The sequence below is a fragment of the Eriocheir sinensis genome, chromosome 59, assembly GCF_024679095.1.
Source record: "Eriocheir sinensis breed Jianghai 21 chromosome 59, ASM2467909v1, whole genome shotgun sequence".
Classification (NCBI taxonomy): Eukaryota; Metazoa; Arthropoda; class Malacostraca; order Decapoda; family Varunidae; genus Eriocheir; species Eriocheir sinensis.
In genome coordinates, this window is record NC_066567.1 from 3,097,631 (window position 1) to 3,116,974 (window position 19,344).

Here is a 19,344-nt window from a genome sequence, read left to right on the forward strand (position 1 = left end):
CAGATAATGATGATAATACCGAAAACACTTAAGTTCACTGTTGAAGAAAATATAGATCAGTAACCACAACAATAAATAATAAAAAAACACAAAGATGACTGATGCTTACAAGGGCAGAAATAAATAAAAGAGTGACACAATGAAGGCTGAAAGGCACTTAGAAAAACAGAAAAATAAAAGACTAAGACAAAGACAACTGCCATTTATAGAATAGAAATAAATGTAAGAATAACACAAGACAACTGATACTTATAGAACAGAAATGAATAATATGAACAACACAATGACAACTGTTACTTATAGAGCAGAAATGAATAATATGAACAACACAATGACAACTGATACTTATAGAGCAGAAATGAATAATATGAACAACACAATGACAACTGATACTTATAGAACAGAAATGAATAATATGAACAACACAATGACAACTGATACTTATAGAACATAAATGAATAATATGAACAACACAATGACAACTGATACTTATAGAACAAAAATGAATAATATGAACAACACAATGACAACTGATAAACAAAATATCAGGACACCTCTCCTTCCGAAATTGACCTCTCTTTCGGCCACCTTTTTGGATTCTTTCTAGGAGCAGCAAGTAGCAGGCTTTTTTTTATTATTGTTTCCTTTTTTTGTGCCCTTGAGCTGTCTCCTTTGTTGTCAAAAAAAATAAATAAATAAATAAATAAATAATACAAAATACAAAATCATCAACTACTAACAACAACTTGCCTTATGCTCACCACACTGCATGTCCTTGTGACCTGTGAAGTGAGGAAGGTCAAACATCTGCCAGTCAGGTCAAACAGGTAAACACGGAAAGAAACAAAGAAAACAGAACATACACACATTTCTCCTTTTCGTTTGTTCGTTCCGCCTTTCCCTTCCTCACAGCCTGGGATGAAGAGGAAATCATGGCAGGTCATTGAAAAGTATTTATTTCTGTACAAAACAAGATTTATCACAGATTATCGAATTCTCTACATGTATGGCTGTATTTGTGTGTGTGTGTGTGTGTGTGTGTGTGTGTGTGTGTGTGTGTGTGTGTGTGTGTGTGTGTGTGTGTATATATGTGTGTGTGTGTGTGTGTGTGTGTGTGTGTGTGTACAAGTGTGAGTACTCAAATACATACATACATATATAAGAATTCTACTTAAAAATAATTAGACAAACAGACAGACAGACAGATAGAGCAGTAGCAGTAAAATCATGCCATAAAACTCAGAATACAAACAGTTACTTACTATTATTCTTACTATTAATATTATAATTTTTACGTTAGACTCTAAAAACACGACTCAACAAAAGTTTGGTGGGGCGAGTGGGAGGGTGCAGGCCAATGCTGAACTGACACACACACACACACACACACACACACACACACACACACACACACACACACACACACACACACACCTGATCCCACCCAGAGATCGACGATAATGAGCATGCACTTACTCATGTCGGGAGGGTTCCTGCTTACGAAAGCGAGTCCAACTTGTGATCAGGCCGTGGTGAATTACACACACACACACACACACACACACACACACACACACACACACACACACACACACACACACACACATTCTCAGTCTCCTCCAGATACACACAAGACCGGTTTTGTTTTCTCCTCGTGTAAAGAGCAAAGTTGATGTGTTAATCTATTGAAAGCTCAGACTAAAACAGTGTCTATTCGTCATGCCCCAGGAGATATATAAATATAAACTACCACGTCATCGATTATGTGAGCTATCACTTATAACTCGTAATCTATTGTCAAATGCAATATATCAAGTTTCTAGTTTCTTCTGCAGCCTATCATTAACTTGTAATTTATCAAGTTGCTTAATAATTAATACGTGATCTAACACGTTACCTCGGCAATCTATATGCATCATATAAAGATCAAATCTATTACCCATACTGTTATCTGAGGCTTTTGTGAGTACAGACAGTCCTCAAGTTACGACGGGGCTCAGTTCCTACAGGCAGATCGTAAGTCGAAATTTATATTAAAAACAAGGTAGAGAAGGGGAGGTAGGTTCACACCGGCAGCTCCGCGCAGGATGTGACGTCACGAGAAATAAAGTTGTGGTAGAGTAGATACCGCGCGCTTGACTGGCCTATACGGCCGGCCGCCATATTGCTACGGTAAATATTTGCGCGGACTACTAAAGAAACGTGTGTAATTTAAAGTTAAAGAGAATGACAGGTAGCCTGGTATATACTCTAGCGCGGACTACTAAAGAAACGTGTGTAATTTAAAGTTAAAGAGAATGACAGGTAGCCTGGTATATACTCAGTGATGGAGAACTAATGTCTGCGACCAACATGAAATTTTATGCCAGTGTTTATTCCTTTTACGGCATGTCTATATAACGTAGTTAGACACTTAATTTTGCCGATGAGATGTGATAATAAGAAAAATGCACAGGTACCCATTTTCGGCAAACGACACTAAAGTCGCCCTAGTGGTGTCTAGCCATGAATCATAAATCACAACTTCTTAACTCTTCTACCTGTTAGGTGCCACTCAAGTAGTGAACGCGGCCACTTCTACTAAAATGTCGGTATAACTGACGTTGTATAAGATCTTTAGTGATGTTTAAGCATGAGATGGGTGGCCTGGTGACATTTGTGCAGCAGAGACTGTATACTCATATTGGCGGGCAATAACTCTAGTACGGACTCAAAAGAATATTTTCAAATCAAAATAACTTATTTAGCATCAACAAAAGACAACACGGTTTGCTTTAATTTTATGTTGTTTGGTGGCACAGGTAACCCAAGCAATTCGTATTTTATGTTGCGTTCAAAAGCTGTGGTTTCAAGGTGACGACCACACACAAAGCCAACAGAATCTGCTCGAGAATAAAATTCTTTTATATCACATATTTCCATCCATTTCTTTCTAAGTTCTTGATCTCTTGGCAGCCGATGAAACTGTATATTACTGTTTCCTCTCACATAAACTGCTCGACAACCGCGCACAATACAAATAGTTGGCGTATTGAAAGAAAACACACTTTAGCTAAGTTTCCCATTGAGTGAGGAACTCGGGTCAGGAGGCTGGTGCGTGCGAGACTGACCTCTCTTCCATGTCCGGACCCCTCAGTCATATTCCACGTGACGTCATGCGCAGAAGAAACAAATTTAGGTACCTCGCCCTCCCCCTGGTGAGCCTACCTTCCATTCTCTTTACTTTGATTAAAAAGTAAAATAAAAACGTACCGTGCATTATTACATGCTGTATCTGATGGGACCAACCAGTGGGTGACTATATCCCTCGCTTGCTGGGCAACTGGGGTTCTAATGTAGAATTATGCAGTATATACGAGAGTTGTCTCATATTCATGTATTACGTACTGTGTGATTTATTCAACCAGACCTGGATATGCAATGGAGGTTTGTTTACCACTGGCTTCTTAACTCGCGGCGCATGGCCGATGACCAACCAAGACCAAGGCCAAAACAATAACACGACGCCGACAAATACGGTATCGTTTGCTATTACCGAGTAACTGATTTTCTCCAGTGACGACCACCTCTTCTTCATGAATTTCAAGCTCTAAGGTTTTGAATAATTGAGTAATGTTGTCACTGACTCTTTTCTTATTACCACACGAACTTAGGAACAAAATGAACCAACCACGAACCGAGACCAACGCCAAAACAATAACAATGGATGCCGACAAATTCAGTACCGTACACTATCGCCAAGCAACCGACTTTTTCCAGTAACGACCACGTCTTCTTGATCAACTTCAAGCTCTAAGGTTTTGGCTTATTTAGAAATGTCACCAACTATAGCGTGAGCAGTGCTGAAAGCGTAAGCTCCACAAGCAACCGAGGGTAGGCTGGGGTGAGGCGGCGCAGCATGGATGGGGGTAGGAGACGCGGAAATGCTGTGCAAACAAACATCTGCTCTATCCATGGCGGGATACTTGAAATGTCGACTCATTACATCATCTAGTGTTAGTGCGAGTGGCCGTAAGTCGCAATTCGAGGACTATCTGTATATACCTATTTAAAGTTATATTCAGATTGTTCTGCTTTACAGGAAATGAACTACACTCGTGGGGTCCAATCTCTGTCTCAATTGGTCAAACTTTGCTCAAAACTCAATAAACTTAGTGTGTGTGTGTGTGTGTGTGTGTGTGTGTGTGTGTGTGTGTGTGTGTGTGTGTGTGTGTGTGTGTGTGTGTGTGTGTGTGAAGGCAGCCCAGCATGCCCGTCCCACTCCCTCTTTGGCTGGTGACACGCGGGCCTGAAAGACTCTGGCGCTACGCTACTCTTGGTGAGATCCGAGGCAGAATGGCAGTGACTGTTTGCTTGGCAGGACCGTCACCATCGGCCCCGCCGGGAGGAGAAGCTTCATTTCCAAGCGGCCTTCCTGCATGGGGCGGCGGCTGCGGCAGTGGTCCTCCCTAAGGCATCTTGTCCAGACAGCGAGACTAACGCACGAAGGTTCTGCTCCACAAGGCACGGCGGTGCGCGGCGCACACATGACCGACACACCTTACATACTACTATGTCAGGTGATTGGAATGTCATCAAGTCTTACAGACTCAGGTAAACAAGACTATACAGTGTACACGCTACAAACAACTCACTCTTAAGTAACAAGCAGACACACAGACAGCCATACCCAGACAGACAGACAGGCATACACACAGACTGACTGACTGACACACACACACACACACACACACACACACACACACACACACACACCTTCCTGAGGCTGGGTCACCTGGCTGCCGTCCCTGAGCCGTGACTCCCGCGGCGCCACACTCACCTCTACGCGGCCACACACCTGCCGCCACTAATACCTGCCGGCCAGGTGCGAGGCGTTAGCCCAGTGGTCACACACGGCCCGGGACCGCTGCAGTACGAGTTTCTCCCCCACCAGGTACACCCCCAGGTGGGCGGGCGTGGCCTCGTATCGCTCCAGGACGCTGTCGGCGACGAAGCGGAAGAACAACTCCTGCAGCGTGTGTGCGAAGCGCGTGTCGGCGGCGGTGCGGCGCGGCAGCAGTCCAAACAGGGCCTCCAGGTCCACGGTACCATCAGCCAGCGTGCCCAAGCGGCTGGTACGAGCGTGGCGGGACAGGTAAGCGTACACGGGGGCGGCAGCGTCGGGGACGCGGCGGCTGTGGACGAAGGTGCGGGCAAGGGAGGCGGCGGCAGCCAGGGCGGGGCAGGTTGTGGTGGCGTCGCTCACCAGCGTGGTCAGCAGCAGCCACGGGTCAGTTGCCACCTCGGAGTACCGCTCCAGCGCCGCCTCCGCCGCCGCCGCTCCTGCCACTGCGGCCTCCTGCATTTCCGCCTCCGTGCGAGGGGTCAGTGGGGGCGGCCATCCCCCGCCGCCCCGCCCCATCACCAGCGCTGGCTGCCCCGGTCCAGCCGTTGATTCTTCCTGAGCTACTGCTGCTGGCGGCAAGAGTCCGAGACCTTCGGCAATGGCGTCCAGCAGAAGGGTGCGCGAGGTCCCGAGGCGCCCCCGCCACGACAGCAGGGACTCGGCGGCCACCTGGACTGTGGACCCTGAAGAGGAGAGGACAATTATGGCTTAGGGGGCAGCAGCAAAGCAGGGCAGGTCAATTCAAACTATTTAATTCTGGACAAAACAAAATATTTTAAAGGTCATCAAATTCTCTACATGTGTGTGTGTGTGTGTGTGTGTGTGTGTGCGTGTGTGTGTGTGTGTGTGTGTGTGTGTGTGTGGTCAAGGTGATGACACACGGGGTGAGGGTGTCGGGTGTAGATGACTCACCGAGGACGAGAGGCACTTGAGGCGAGCCAGGTAGGAAGGACACCATCACGCCGTCCGCCACCAGCCAGGCGCGGCGGCCCGGGCGGCGCCACTCCACCGGTGGCGCCTCCATCACATGGCGGGCGGGCATGGTCTCCAGACAGCTCACGGAGGAGCAGTTGAGGGCCCCCACCAGGACGGGGTCTGCGTCCCGCCAAGACCGTGTCGGGTGGTGGGGCGCGGCGCCGGCGAGCCAGGCGCCGTGCACCAGGTCGCGGCCGCTAGGAGAGGACAACAGCGGCCAGGCTAGCGCCGCCCCCGCGCGGTGCCCCAGCAGCGTCACCTGGGCGGGGTCACCACCGAAGTGCTCCACGTTGTGCCGCGCCCACGCCAGCGCCGCCAGCAGGTCGGAGGCACCTTGATTGCCGGCTGTGTGCGGATAGGTGGACGCCGCCAACGCCGGATGCGGAAAGAAGCCGAAGGGGCCGCGGCGCAGCTGTGGCGACACCAACACCACGCGGCGGTGCTGCACCAGCGCCGCGGCGTTACTCAGCAGCCACGGCCGCTGCGTGTCCCCGCCGAGGCTGGCGCCGCCCACCACCACCACCACCGGCAGGGGCGTGTCGTAGCCGAGCTGCGGCGTGAACACGTCCAGCAACAGGCAGTCCTCGGAGCCCTCCACCACGCCGCCCTGCAACCACCACACACCACGGTGACGTGACGGCCTGTACACGCCACAGAGTCCCATCTCTCTCTCTCTCTCTCTCTCTCTCTCTCTCTCTCTCTCTCTCTCTCTCTCTCTCTCTCTCTCTCTCTCTCACACACACACACACACACACATACCTGGCTGTCGTAGCCCCAGCAGGGCCTCGTCACGTTGGCCATGTAGGTGCCGCTCCAGCAATCCTCCAGCTTGGTGTGCGGCTCCGACCGCCGGAAGCGCCGCTCCCCCACCGGTGGCGCGGCGTACGGCACCCCGCGGAACACGAAGGCGCCGTCCTCCACCAACCTGGGAGGACAAAGGTTAGGAGACAGGAAAGGAGGGAAGGAGCGGGGGAAGGAGGGAGGAAAGGGTTAAGAGATAAGGAGTGAAGGAACTACAAGTAAAGGAAGAAGAAAACAAGGCGGAGGAAGATAAGAAAGAGAAGGAAGACAATGAGGAAGACGAAGAGGCTAAGTAACTGTTTCTGTGGTGCCATGCAAACCTTTGGACCAGAAGGAAGAAAACAAGCCGAAGACAAGAAGGAAGACACAGAGGCTGCAAGTGACGGTTGTAGCGGCGACAAATATACCCTATAACCATTTAAATGAGGAAGAAGAAAAGAAAGTAGAAGAGGAAGAAGACAAGGAGGAGCAGGAGGAGGAAGAAGACAAAAGTTCTAGTGGCGCCATACCTACCCACGAGCTATAAAGAGGAGGAAGAAACCAAGGAGACGGAAGACAAGGAAGAGGAAGAAGACAACGAGAGGATAAAGAAGCTAGGTAACAGTAGTGGACTAGTGGTGATATAAGAGGATGTAAACAAGGAAGAGGAGGAAAACAAGGAAGAAGAGGAAGACAAGGAGAAAGAGGAGGAAGACAAGGAAGAAGACGAAGACAAGGAGGAAGAGGAAGATAAAGAGGGTACAGGTGATGTGTGTAGCGACCTTAAAACTAAAAAGAAAGGGGAGAAGACGAGGAGGAGGAGGAAGACAAGGAAAAGGAGGAAGACAAAGAAGAGGAGAAAAACAAAGAAGGGGAGGAAGACAAGGAGAAAGAGGAAGACAAGGAGGAAGAGGAAGATAATGTTTGTAGCGACCTTAAAACTAAAAAGAGGAGGGAGATGACGAGGAGGAGGAGGAAGACAAGCAAGCCATACATACCCCTGGACGAGGCCGCAGGTGGTGACGGTGGTGACGAAGGGCGGCTGGATGCGGGGGTCGGGGGGGAAGGCGTGGCCGGAGGTGGAGGCGAGGGCGACGATCACTACCACCAGCACCACCAACACCACGCTACAGCCTGCAACACCACACGGAGGGATGATGATGGTGATGATGATGATGATGATGATGATGATGGTGATGATGATGGTGATGATGAAGATGATGGTGAGGATGATGATGATGATGGTGATGATAATGATGAAGGTGATGATAATGATGGTGATGATGGTGAGGATGATGATGATGATGGTGATGATAATGATGATGGTGATGATAATGATGAAGGTGAGGATGATGGTGATGGTGATGGTGATGATGGTGATAATGATGATGATGATGATGAAGGTGATGATGATGGTAATACAAGAAACAAAAAAAAAAAAGAAGAACAAGGAGAATGAAAACGACAACAAAGGAGGAAAAAAAGAGCAGGAGAAATAAAAGGAAGAGGAGGAGAATGAAAAGAAAAACAGAAAAATAAAAAAGGATGGGGAAAGCAGAGGAGAGCAGAAGAAGAAAGAGCAAAAGCAGAAGGGTTAAGAAGAGAAGAAAAAGAGGAGAAAGATGAGAAGTAGAAGGGATAAAAAGGGAGAAAAAAAATAGAAGGGGAAGGCAGAGGAGAGCAGAAGAAGAAAGCGGCAAAGGGGAGGGAGCAAAAAGTGTTAAGAGAAGAAAAGGAGGAGAAAGGAAGAGAAGAAAAGGAGGAGAAAGGAAGAAGAAAAGGAGGAGAAAGGAAGAGAAGAAAAGGAGGAGAAAGGAAGAGAAGAAAAGGAGGAGAAAGGAAGAGAAGAAAAGGAGGAGAAAGGAAGAGAAGAAAAGGAGGAGAAAGGAAGGAAGAAAAGGAGAGGAAAAGGAAGAAAAGGAGGAGAAAGGAAGAGAAGAAAAGGAGGAGAAAGAGAAGAAAAGGAGGAGAAAGGAAGAGAAGAAAAGGAGGAGAAAGGAAGAGAAGAAAAGGAGGAGAAAGGAAGAGAAGAAAAGGAGGAGAAAGGAAGAGAAGAAAAGGAGGAGAAAGGAAGAGAAGAAAAGGAGGAGAAAGGAAGAGAAGAAAAGGAGGAGAAAGGAAGAAAAGAAAAGGAGAAAGGAAGAGAAGAAAATGAGGAGAAAGGAAGAAAAGAAAAGGAGGAGAAAGGAAGAGAAGAAAAGGAGGAGAAAGGAAGAGAAGAAAAGGAGGAGAAAGGAAAAGAAGTAGCAATTATCATTTTAACATACACTAAATATCAACGAAATACCATAAGAAAAAAATACATAAAGTATATAAATGACAATAAAAGAGTAAATGAAAAAAATACAAAACTGGATAAATAAGCAAAATAAAATGAACCTAAAGGGTGCATTAACATTCTTACTATCGACAAAAAAAAAATATTCGTATCAAAAACATATATATTTTGTAACACAGGTGACAGAGATGAGCACTGAGGCCGCGCGTACTCTCTCTCTCTCTCTCTCTCTCTCTCTCTCTCTCTCTCTCTCCAGAAGGTATGAGGGGATAAGAAAGAGTGGGAGAGAAGGAAGGTTAGATAGGAGGAAAGGAGGAAAAAAAAGGAGAGAAAGGAGGAGGAAGAATAAGAAGAGAAGAGGAGGAGGAAGGTAAGATAGAAGGAAAAATAAGGGAGAGAAAGGAGGAGGAGGAGGAGGAGGAGGAGGAAGAGGAGGGTAGGGAATGACAGACGAAGGAAAAGGGAGACAAGAAAAAAGAGGAGAAATGGAGGAGAAGGAAGAGGAAGAAGGGTGAGGAAGACAAGGAAGATAAGGGGAAGAGTAAGATTAGAAGGAAAGAAAAGGGAGAAGGAAGAGGGGAAGGAGGGGAGGAGTAACGTGAGGAGGAAAGGGAGAGGAGGATAATACTTAGGAGGAGGGTGAAGAGAAGGATGAAGGGGAGGGAGAAGAGGGGAGAGGGGAGATAAAATGACAAATAGGAAGGAGGGAGGGAAGGAGGGAGGTAAAGGTTAAGAGATACGTAGGGAGGGAAGAAGGGAGACAGGGAAGGAGGGAGGAAAGAGTTAAGAGACAGGGAGGCATGGAGGGAGGGAAGGAGAAAGAGGAAAAGGTCAAGAGATAGGTAGAGAGGGAGGGAAGGAGGAAGGAGATTCAAGAGATAGGGAGGGAAGGAGGGAAATGGGGAGGGAGGGAGGGAGGAGGAGAATAGGTGGAGAGAAAAATAACGTAATAAAAGATGAGAGGAAGAAAGAGAGAAGAGGAAAAAATCTGTATAATATCGTATCTAAAAATCAATCAACTTATCAATCACTCTACCTTAGTTACCCACCCACCTCTCTCTCTCTCTCTCTCTCTCTCTCTTTCCTCCTTCCTTCCCTCACCTTCCTTCCTTCCTCCTTTCCTTCTTCCTACCCTTTCGTCCCCTCCCTTCCCTTATCCTCCTCCCCCTTCCCCCCCTTTACTCACAGACGATGATCCTGGTGGAAGCGAGGGAGGCGAGGCAGGCGGCGAGGGCGGTGCGGGCGCGGCTCTTGGGAGGCGTGGCGGGGGGCTGGTCAAGCTTGGGGTCACGCACCACCGACACGCCGGGGTCAAAGAGGTCAAGGTACCGCGGCTCCCTGCCCCCCACGTCCCGGATCTGGGGGGGGGGGGAGAAAATGGTTAAGGGGGGGAACTGTGGGGGGTAGCGAAGGAAAGGAAGGAAGGGGAAAGGAGAGAAAGGAAGGGGAAGGGAGAGAAAGGAAGAAGAGGGGAAAGGGAGGGAAAATGAGGGTATGGGAGGGGAGAGGATAGGAATGAAGGGAAGAAAAGGGAGGGAAGAGGGGTAATAGGAGAGGACTGAGGTGGAGGGACGGAGGAGGAAGGGAAAGGGAAGGGGTAGGAAGTGGAGGTAAAGGGAAGGAGGGAAGGGGAGGAGAGGGAGAGGGTAGCAGTGAGGGAAAAGGATAGGGAGAGTGAAGGAAAGGAGGGAGGGACGGAGGGAATGAGGTAAGAAAGGAGAGAATGGGGGGGAGGAAAAGATGGTTAATTAAGGAAGGGGATGGATGGAAGGGGGTGGAGGGAAGATGAGGGTGGAAGGGTAAGAGATGGGTTAAGGGGGTAGATGTGAGGGGTAAGGGATGGGGGTACAGAAAGGGAAGGAGTGAAGGGAAGGGGGTAAGTGGAGGGTGGAGGGAAGGATGTGGAGGAAAGATGGGGGATGAAGGGGGAAGAGGTGGAGGTTAGAGGAGCAGAGTAGCTGTAAGGGGGACGAAGGGAAATTGGAAGGGATGGTGAGGAAAGGGGAAGGGAAGAAATGTAGAAGTGAAGACGAAGGAGAATTGGGTAGCAGTGAGGGGAAAGGAAGGGAAGAGTGGGAGGGGAAGGAGGAAGAGGAGGAGGAGGAGGAGGGGGAAAGAAAGGAAAAAGTGGATGAAATGGGAGAAGGAAGGGGAGATAATGGCTGTGGGGGGGGAGATAAAGTATAAGGGAGGGCGAGGAAGGGGAGGAAGAGAGACTGAAAAAGGATGAGAAAAAAAGGGGAGGGGAGGGGAAGGGAATGGAGAGAATGAGTGAAGGGAGAGAAGGAAAGGGGAGGGAAGGGAGGAAAGAGGTAAGGAATGGGAGACAGGAGAGAAGAAGGAGTGTGTGTGTGTGTGTGTGTGTGTGTGTGTGTGTGTGTGTGTGTGTGTGTGTGTGTGTGTGCGCGCGAGTGTGTGTGTGTTTTTCTCTCTCTCTCTCTCTCTCTCTCTCTCTCTCTCTCTCTCTCATTTTACCCTGCCATTCAGTCTGTCAGTCTCAATTTCCTCCTCCTGTCCGTCTTAATTAGTGTATCCTCAATTTGCCTTCCCGATCCCTTTTCTAGGCACTTAATAACCCTTTTCTATTTATATCTTATCCTTTTTTTCGTTTATACTTATCACCCCTTCTGTCCATAGGTATTGCCCCTTTCCTATGTATATATTGTATTGAGGTGTATTCTCTGTTTACTTTTATGATCCCTTACCAATATACCTAAAAACCTTCATCTATTTACTTTTTATCGATTTTATTTATACCTATCACTCTTTTTTCTGTATATTTATCGCCCTTTATTACTCCTTTTCTTACATATTCTTCTTTTATTTTCCTCTTCTGTGATCTATACATTCATTTTTTTATTTTTTTTTCAGTTTTGGTGTTTATGAATGTTTTTTTGTGTGTTTAGTATTTCTTGGTTTACCTTAATTTTCTTCTCTTTCCACCTTTATTTTAATTTTCTTCTCTTTCCACCTTTATTTTAATTTTCTTCTCTTTCCAACTTTATCTTAATTTTCTTCTCTTTCCAACTTTATCTTAATTTTCTTCTCTTTCCAACTTTATCTTAATTTTCTTCTCTTTCCAACTTTATCTTAATTTTCTTCTTTTTCCACTTTTTTCTTTTTTTTTCTATTTTGGTCTTTCTTAATTTTCTTCTTTGTCTTCCTGGTATCATCTAATTACCTCGGCGCGCCTTTTTTTTTCTCTTCATTTTCCCATTTTTGTTTTTCTTTTTCCCGTCGAGACTTTCCTTCTTAGTTTGTTTCTCCTCTTTCTCGTTCCTTTTCATCTTTTTACTTCTTTCTTATCTTTTCCTCTCTTCCTCCTCTCTTCCATCATCCATTTTTATTCTTTACTATTCCTTCATCTTATTTTCCATCTCTGCTTTCTTTTCTTTTTCATAGTTTTTTTTTATTTTTGATCCCAGTCATTCTATCTAACTTTTCCTCCTTCCTTCTTCTTCTATTTGTTTTCTTCTAATCTTTTTGGTCTTCTTTTTATGTTCCTTTCTCCTTCATCATCAACCTTATCTAATTTATCTTCCTCTTCTTTTTTATATAACTTCTTGCTTTTTCTTCATCTTGTATTTATTTTCTTCTTTTCATCTTTTTTTGGTCTTTTTATATTCTTTACGTCATCATTCTTCTTCATCACTTTCATTGTCTTGTTCTTGTTTTCCTCCTCCTCCTCCTCCTCCTCCTCCTCCTCCCCTGTTATCATCTTCCTCCTCCTCCTCCTCCTCCCCTACAAATCCCCTCATTCCCCCTTGTCCTATTTACGGAGCTTCCCTCTTCTCTCCCTCCTCCCCTCCCTTCTTACAGCTAATCCCCTCATCTTTCCTCCCCTTCTCCCCCCCCTTAAACCTTGTATGCAGGAAAGCCCCTTCATCTTCCCCTCTTCTCCTCCTCCTCCTACTACTACTACTATTCTCTTTGTTGTCATCTTCCTCACTCTCTCTTTTCTTCTCCCTCTTTCTTCCGTTCTTTATCTTTCCTTTTTCTTCTCTTTATGTGTTTATCATCTGCCTTACTCTTCCTTCATCTTTACTTCTCCCCCTTCTATTCTATCATTTTCTAACATCCTCTTTCTTCCTTTCTCTCCTTACCTCTTTTTTCTCTCTCATTTGTCTTATATTTCTCCCTCTTCCTACACATCTTTTCCTCCTCCTCTTCCTCTTCCTTTCTTTCCTCTTTTCTCTCCCCTCTTATTTCCTTTCTTTCTTGCTTTTCTCTATCTCTTTTTCCCTCCCCTTCTCTCTTCTCCCCTATTCTTATTCTCTTCACATTACCTCAATATCTTTCCTTTCCTCCTCCTCCTCCTCCTCCTCCTCATTTCTCTTCATATACAGGAAGAATCCCTCCCTCATTACATCTCTTTTCTTCAATCCCTTCATTCTCTCTCTCTCTCTCTCTCTCTCTCTCTCTCTCTCTCTCTCTCTCTCTCTCTCTCTATCTCTCTCTCTCTCTCTCTCTCCTCTCCTCTTCCCCTTGCTTCTTCCTCTGCTTCTCCCCTCCTCTTCCTCTTCCCTCCTTTCCTCGTCCCCTTTTGTTCCTTCCCCTCCTCCCCTTCCCATTCCTCCTCCCCTCCCTTCCCTTTCCTCCTCTCCTTACCTTCCTTTCCCTTCCCCTCCTCCCCCATTCCTTCCCCTCTCCTCCTCTTCCCTTCTTTTCCTCCTTCTTACCCTTCCCTTCCTTCCACTTCTCTTTCCTTTCTCCCTTTCCCCTTCCCTTACTTCTTTTCCTCCTCTTCTTCCCTTCCCGTCCTTCCCCTTTCTCCCAATCCTCCTTCATTCCCTTCCCATCCTTTTCCCCCCTTCCTTCCCCTCCCCTTCCTTTCCACTCACCTCGGGCTCGTCGTAAGGGGAGGGCACGTCCTGGAAATCCTTGATGGGGTCAGTGCTGCAGGACTCTCGCAGGGGGTCCTTCAGGTAGGAGGGGGGGTCCTTAGGGTCCTTGAAGGCCTCCTCGGTGACGGCCATGCCCCCCTCGCTGTCCCCCGGCCCTGTGCTGCCCACGCGACCCCCGCCACGCTGGGGGGTGAAGGATGCTGGTTAGGAGCGCTTAGAAGAGTCCTACAGAGGGAAGGACAAGGAGGAAGAAGGAAGGATGCCACAGGTGTTAAGGTAGACAGATATATTGGCAGAAAGGATGCATGAAGGATAACAGGATAAAGGATGCATGTGTAAACGACTCCTACAAAGGGAAGGTCAAGGATATGAGAGGAAGGATGCCACAGGTGTGAAGGTAGACAGGTAAATAGACAAAAAAAAGTAGGTTAATAGTGAAGGATTCGTGAAGGATACTGGTTAGGTGGGCTTTGAGAGTCCTAGAAAGGGAAACGAAAAGGATGTGGCAGGAAGGATGTCATAGGTGTAAAGTTAGACAGACAAACAGACAGGTAAATAGACATACAGAACGTTAATAAGATAGGATGCTAGCAGGATGGATTTCAAGAGTCCTACAGCGAGACGGTCAAGGAGTTGGGACGGAGGATGGCACAAGTGTGAAGGTAGACATGTAAGTGAGCGGAAAAGGTTGTTAATAGAGAAGGATACGTGAAGGATGATAGGATAAAGGATGCATGGTTTAAAAAGAATCCTACAGTTGGAAAAAGGATGAGGTAGGAAGGCTGAAACAGGTGAGGCGGTAGAAAGGTAAATGGACAGGTGAGAGAGAGAGAGAGAGAGAGAGAGAGAGAGAGAGAGAGAGAGAGAGAGAGAGAGAGAGAGAGAGAGAGAGAGAGAGAGAGAGAGAGAACAAGCAGGTGACAACAGGTGAAAGACATGTTCACCTTTATTTACGCAGGAAAATTAATTAGAGGTGACGAGGAGTTTCATTAATTGTTTTTGTTATTGTTTTTTTTTATATTCTAAAGAGGAAAAGAAAAAGAGAAACATTTGTCTTGTCTGTCTGTCTGTCTGTCTATTGCTATTTGTCTCGTGTGTGTGTGTGTGTGTGTGTGTGTGTATTTGCCTGTCAGTCTATATATTCGTCGCCTGTTTGTTTGTCTGTCAATCTTTGTGTTCGGCTGTTAGTCTGATAGTATATTCGTCTACTAGTCTGTCTGTTTGCTTATCTTATTACGTATACTTGATTTTTTTTTTTGTGTGTGTGAGTCTGTTGGTTATATGTTCATCCTCCTTTTGCTTATTCTTCCTTCCTTCCATTTCCTTTCTCCCCTCCCTTCTTTGCCTCCTCTTCTCTCCTTCAACTATGCTCACTCCACCCTTACTCCCTTCATCTCTCACTCACCTCTGTACCTTCCCGCCTCCTCCCTCCTTCCTTCCCTCACCTACCTTTGTTATCTCCAGCTTTCTCCTCTCTAACACCTTAATTCCTTCCTCCCTCTCCCCTAAGCTTTAATTCCCCTCCCCAGTTAACATTTGGCTGACCTGAGCACGAACAGTCTATTTCAGGCACACCGACAACTTGTTTCTGTGTAAATATGATGCGTTCTTTTCAAGTGGAGAGTTAACCAAAAACGGCTAAGAGAGCGCTGGAGTGAATTTATCGCAGAATTACAATGTAGCCAATTCCATTAAGGTCCAAATATCTTCGACAAAAAAACTATTATATTCGACTTAGAAATGAATGCTCAGTTAAATTAAAGGTGATAATGCCTTTCTCCTGTTGTCACCTGCGCTCTCTCTCTCTCTCTCTCTCTCTCTCTCTCTCTCTCTTAATAGCTTAAAAATGCCGTTCATATGCTGTGGAGACCCGCGCTCGGCTGTGGCTCGTGGATATCGCGCGGCCGGCCAGACCCCCGAATCTATTTATAAACGAAGACAACCCCACTTTAACCTGACGGAGAGTAACCTATGACACCAAAACAGTGGCCGGACAATAAATGGGCTACTGTGCAGTTCCCCACATTATCACTGCGATATGGTCACTCCCGGGCTAACGAGGCTGTTATTCACTGGAAACATTCAGCTCCGCGTGCAAAACATCAAATTTTACCCGGGCATGAATAGTGTGACTGAAATAGACCGTTCAGGCCACACAAACAATATTCCCCTCACAATTATCTCTCCTCCTCCTCCCCTCCCTCCCTCCCTCCTTCCTCCCACCCCTTACCCCTCCTCCCTCCCACCCTTTACCCCTCCTTCCCCCCTTCCTCCCACCCATTACCCCTCCCTCTCTCCCATCCTTTATCCCTCATTCCCTTCCTTCCTTCCACCCACCCCTTACCCCTCCTCCCTCTCACCCTTTACCCCTCATTCCCTCCCTTCCTTCCTTCCTCCCACCCCTTACCCCTCCCTCCCTCCCTCCCTCCCTTCTGCACACCCCTTACCCCTCCTCTCTCCCACCCTTTAACCCTCATTCCCTCCCTTCCTACCTCCCACTCCGTACCATTCCCTCCCTCCCTTGCTTCCTTTCTTCCATACTTTATCCCTCACTCCCTTCCTCTCCCTTACCCCTTCCTCCCTCCCTCCCCCTTACCTGTGCAATCTCCAGCCTCTTCCTGAAGAAGGCAGGGAACCTTAAGGGGGAGGAGCGGGGGGGCTGGCGGGGGCCGGGGGACCCATGCCGCCCCGCCCCCCCCGGCCCCGACCCACCGGACCCCGTGCTCCAGCTGCGAGCCACGTACCGCCCCACCACAGGCAGCCCCGACATCCTGCAGGGGTAAAAGGGGGTTAGGGGGTAACAACAACAACAACAACACAAATAATAATAATAATAATAATAATAATAATAATAATAATAATAATAATAATAATAATAATAATAGTACAGATAAAAATGGAAGATGAAGAAAAATAGAAGAAGAAGAAGAAGAAGAAGAAGAAGAAGAAAATAAATAAATAGAGAACCAGGAGAAGAAAAAAAAACCTAGAAAAAGAATAACAATAAAAACAACAATTAATAATGAAAGTATATATAAGTATACTGAACAACAACGAAAACAACAACAACAAGACACACACACACACACACACACACACACACACACACACACACACACACACACACACACACACACGTAAATCAAGAAACACAATGAGTACACGAACAAATGAGTCTTCCTACAAGGAGGAGGAGGAGGAGGAGGAGGAGGGAGGAAAACAAATAGCTGAGGTGGTCCCATGGGAAAGAATATAAGAGGGAAGAAGGGAGGAAGGGAGGGAATGGAGGAAGGGAGGGAATGGAGGAAGGGAGGGAATGGAGAGAAGGGAGGAAGGGAGGGAATGGAGGGAGAAAGGGAGGAAAAAGAGCGAGATGAGTGTGTTGACTTTTCCCTCTTCAACACACATCGAGAGAGAGAGAGAGAAAGAGAGAGAGAGAGAGAGAGAGAGAGAGAGACTACCCCCCCCCCTTAACAAGATCAGGGTGAGGAGGGTCAGGAAGGAAATACAAGGTTCACCACTCTATCACCCTCCACCTCTCTCTCTCAAATTCTCCCTCCATTTATTTCTTCATACACTACACTAAATTCCCTCTCCTCCTCCTCCTCCTCCTCCTCCTCTTCCTCCTCCTCTTTCCCTCTTCACAGCCGCAAATTTCCTCCTCCTTCCCTCATCACTTTACTTAATTTCTCCTCCCTCTCATTCCCTCCTCCTCCTCCTCCTCCTCCTCCTCCTCCTCCTCCTCCTCTTGCCACTTATCCCCCGAACCATTTCCTTCCACATCCACTCTCTCTCTCTCTCTCTCTCTCTCTCTCTCTCTCTCTCTCTCTCTCTCTCTCACACACACAAAAAAAAAACTACTACTACTACTACTACAATAATAATAATAATAATAATAATAATAATAATAATAATAATAATAATAATAATAATAATAATAATAAAGTTCTCTCTCTTTCCCTTCCTCTTCCCCTTCTTTTTAATTATTCACACCTTCCCATTTACCTTTTTTTCCCTCCCTTAATGTGACGGGACCTGATTAACTTTCCTCCGTCCCTTTCCTCCCTTCTCTCCCCTCTCTCCCTTCCCTCCATTTCTCTTCCTCTCTCCCTTTTTCTTCATTTCCCGTCAGCACTTGTAGCAGTTAATTTAGCAGGAGAGAGAGAGAGAGAGAGAGAGAGAGAGAGAGAGAGAGAGAGAATATATTATTGAACTTTTTTACCCTTGGAGATTAGAAAAAAATTGCTTTGGGTGCATATATTAAATTTACTCGTGTTTCCTTGAGAGAGAGAGAGAGAGAGAGAGAGAGAGAGAGAGAGAGAGAGAGAGAGAGAGAGAGAGAGAGAAATCTTTAGCCAATTATCTCACGCCACCTGCAGCACTACACACACACACACACACACACACACACACACACACACACACATACACACACAGGTGAGGGTTAATTACCGCTGGCCGGGTAAACAAACACATATTAAATTGTTTACATTTGCTCATCCGTGTTTGCCTTCGCCAGTTTTATTTTCGGTTTGTTTGTTTACTAATTAGAAGAGTGGAGGTAAGTTCCTTTTCTTCATATTTTTCTTCATATTTGTTCATCCTTTAATACCTGTTGTTTTAAGGTCATTGGCGTGTAACTAAAAGGAGAGTTGTTTGTTTTCCTTCGATTTCTTGTATCCGTCAACTTTTTTTTATACCTCGATGTCAAATTTGTGTTAGATTATAAAAGGGAAGTCTATTTTTTTCCTTTCTGCACGAAGAGTCAATAACCAATCGCATTCATTTATTTATTATTACTGAGTTCTCGATTTGTTTCCATTCTTGTCTACGCTTATCTTTCAATTTCTTCCATTCATATATTCTACCTAACTACTTTCCTGCGACACTTATCAATTGCATTCATTTAATTTTCTTTATTTTCCATTTTCTCCCTCTACTCAATTTCTATCTTAGGTATAATAGTAAATTGTTTCCATTATTCTTTCCTTTTTATCAATATTTTACGCAACACTTTACCGGACAATAACTAATGAGTGAATTATTAATACTTATTTCCATTCTCTTTCAATTAAATTTACTCATTGTTTCATATATTCACTGCCTCTTTTTTTCATCGTTCCTTTCTTGCAATCTCTCTTCACCATATATCAAATAAACAACCATAAACAAAAGACATAAGAAACAGAATAAACACACAAAATAGTAAAGTCTACGGTACAAAGTCGTTATTTCCACCCTATTAACAAACGCGTCAAAACAAACATCAACAGAAAACGATGAGATGAAAACACGAACGCACACGACAGGCAGTTATCGTACACTCAATAGGCTTAAACATCTATCATACAGCTGGCAGGGAAGAAAAAAACGTTACCGTAGGAATAAGAGGTATAAAAAAAAAAAAAAAACGGTATCAATATTGCTAGCGAGGAAATATCGTTGGGCTTAAAGGGAAAACGAATTGGTGGAGTTAGCAATATGGAAGGAGAGATTATCGTACGACTGGCAGGCAAGAGGGCAGGAAGGAAGACGAGGAGGAGAAGGAGAGAACAAAGTGAAAAGTCATCATACCGCACGGC

At 46.0% G+C, this 19,344-nt stretch overlaps 1 protein-coding gene across 1 annotated transcript in view; it reads right to left on the bottom strand.

Annotated features, from left to right (window-relative positions):
* Positions 1 to 940: 940 nt before the first annotated feature.
* Positions 941 to 19,344, bottom strand: part of LOC126985373 (neurotactin-like) — a 49,163-nt gene continuing 30,759 nt past the window's right edge. Inside the window, exons 2-8 of the mRNA XM_050840155.1 lie at positions 16,359 to 16,533; positions 13,760 to 13,945; positions 10,105 to 10,276; positions 7,639 to 7,774; positions 6,620 to 6,785; positions 5,798 to 6,467; positions 941 to 5,568 (exon numbers count right to left, since the gene is read on the bottom strand). Of these exons, the coding sequence (XP_050696112.1) occupies positions 4,847 to 5,568; positions 5,798 to 6,467; positions 6,620 to 6,785; positions 7,639 to 7,774; positions 10,105 to 10,276; positions 13,760 to 13,945; positions 16,359 to 16,532 (2,226 nt within the window). The 5' untranslated portion in view covers position 16,533 and the 3' untranslated portion in view covers positions 941 to 4,846. The remainder of the gene's footprint in view (positions 5,569 to 5,797; positions 6,468 to 6,619; positions 6,786 to 7,638; positions 7,775 to 10,104; positions 10,277 to 13,759; positions 13,946 to 16,358; positions 16,534 to 19,344) is intronic.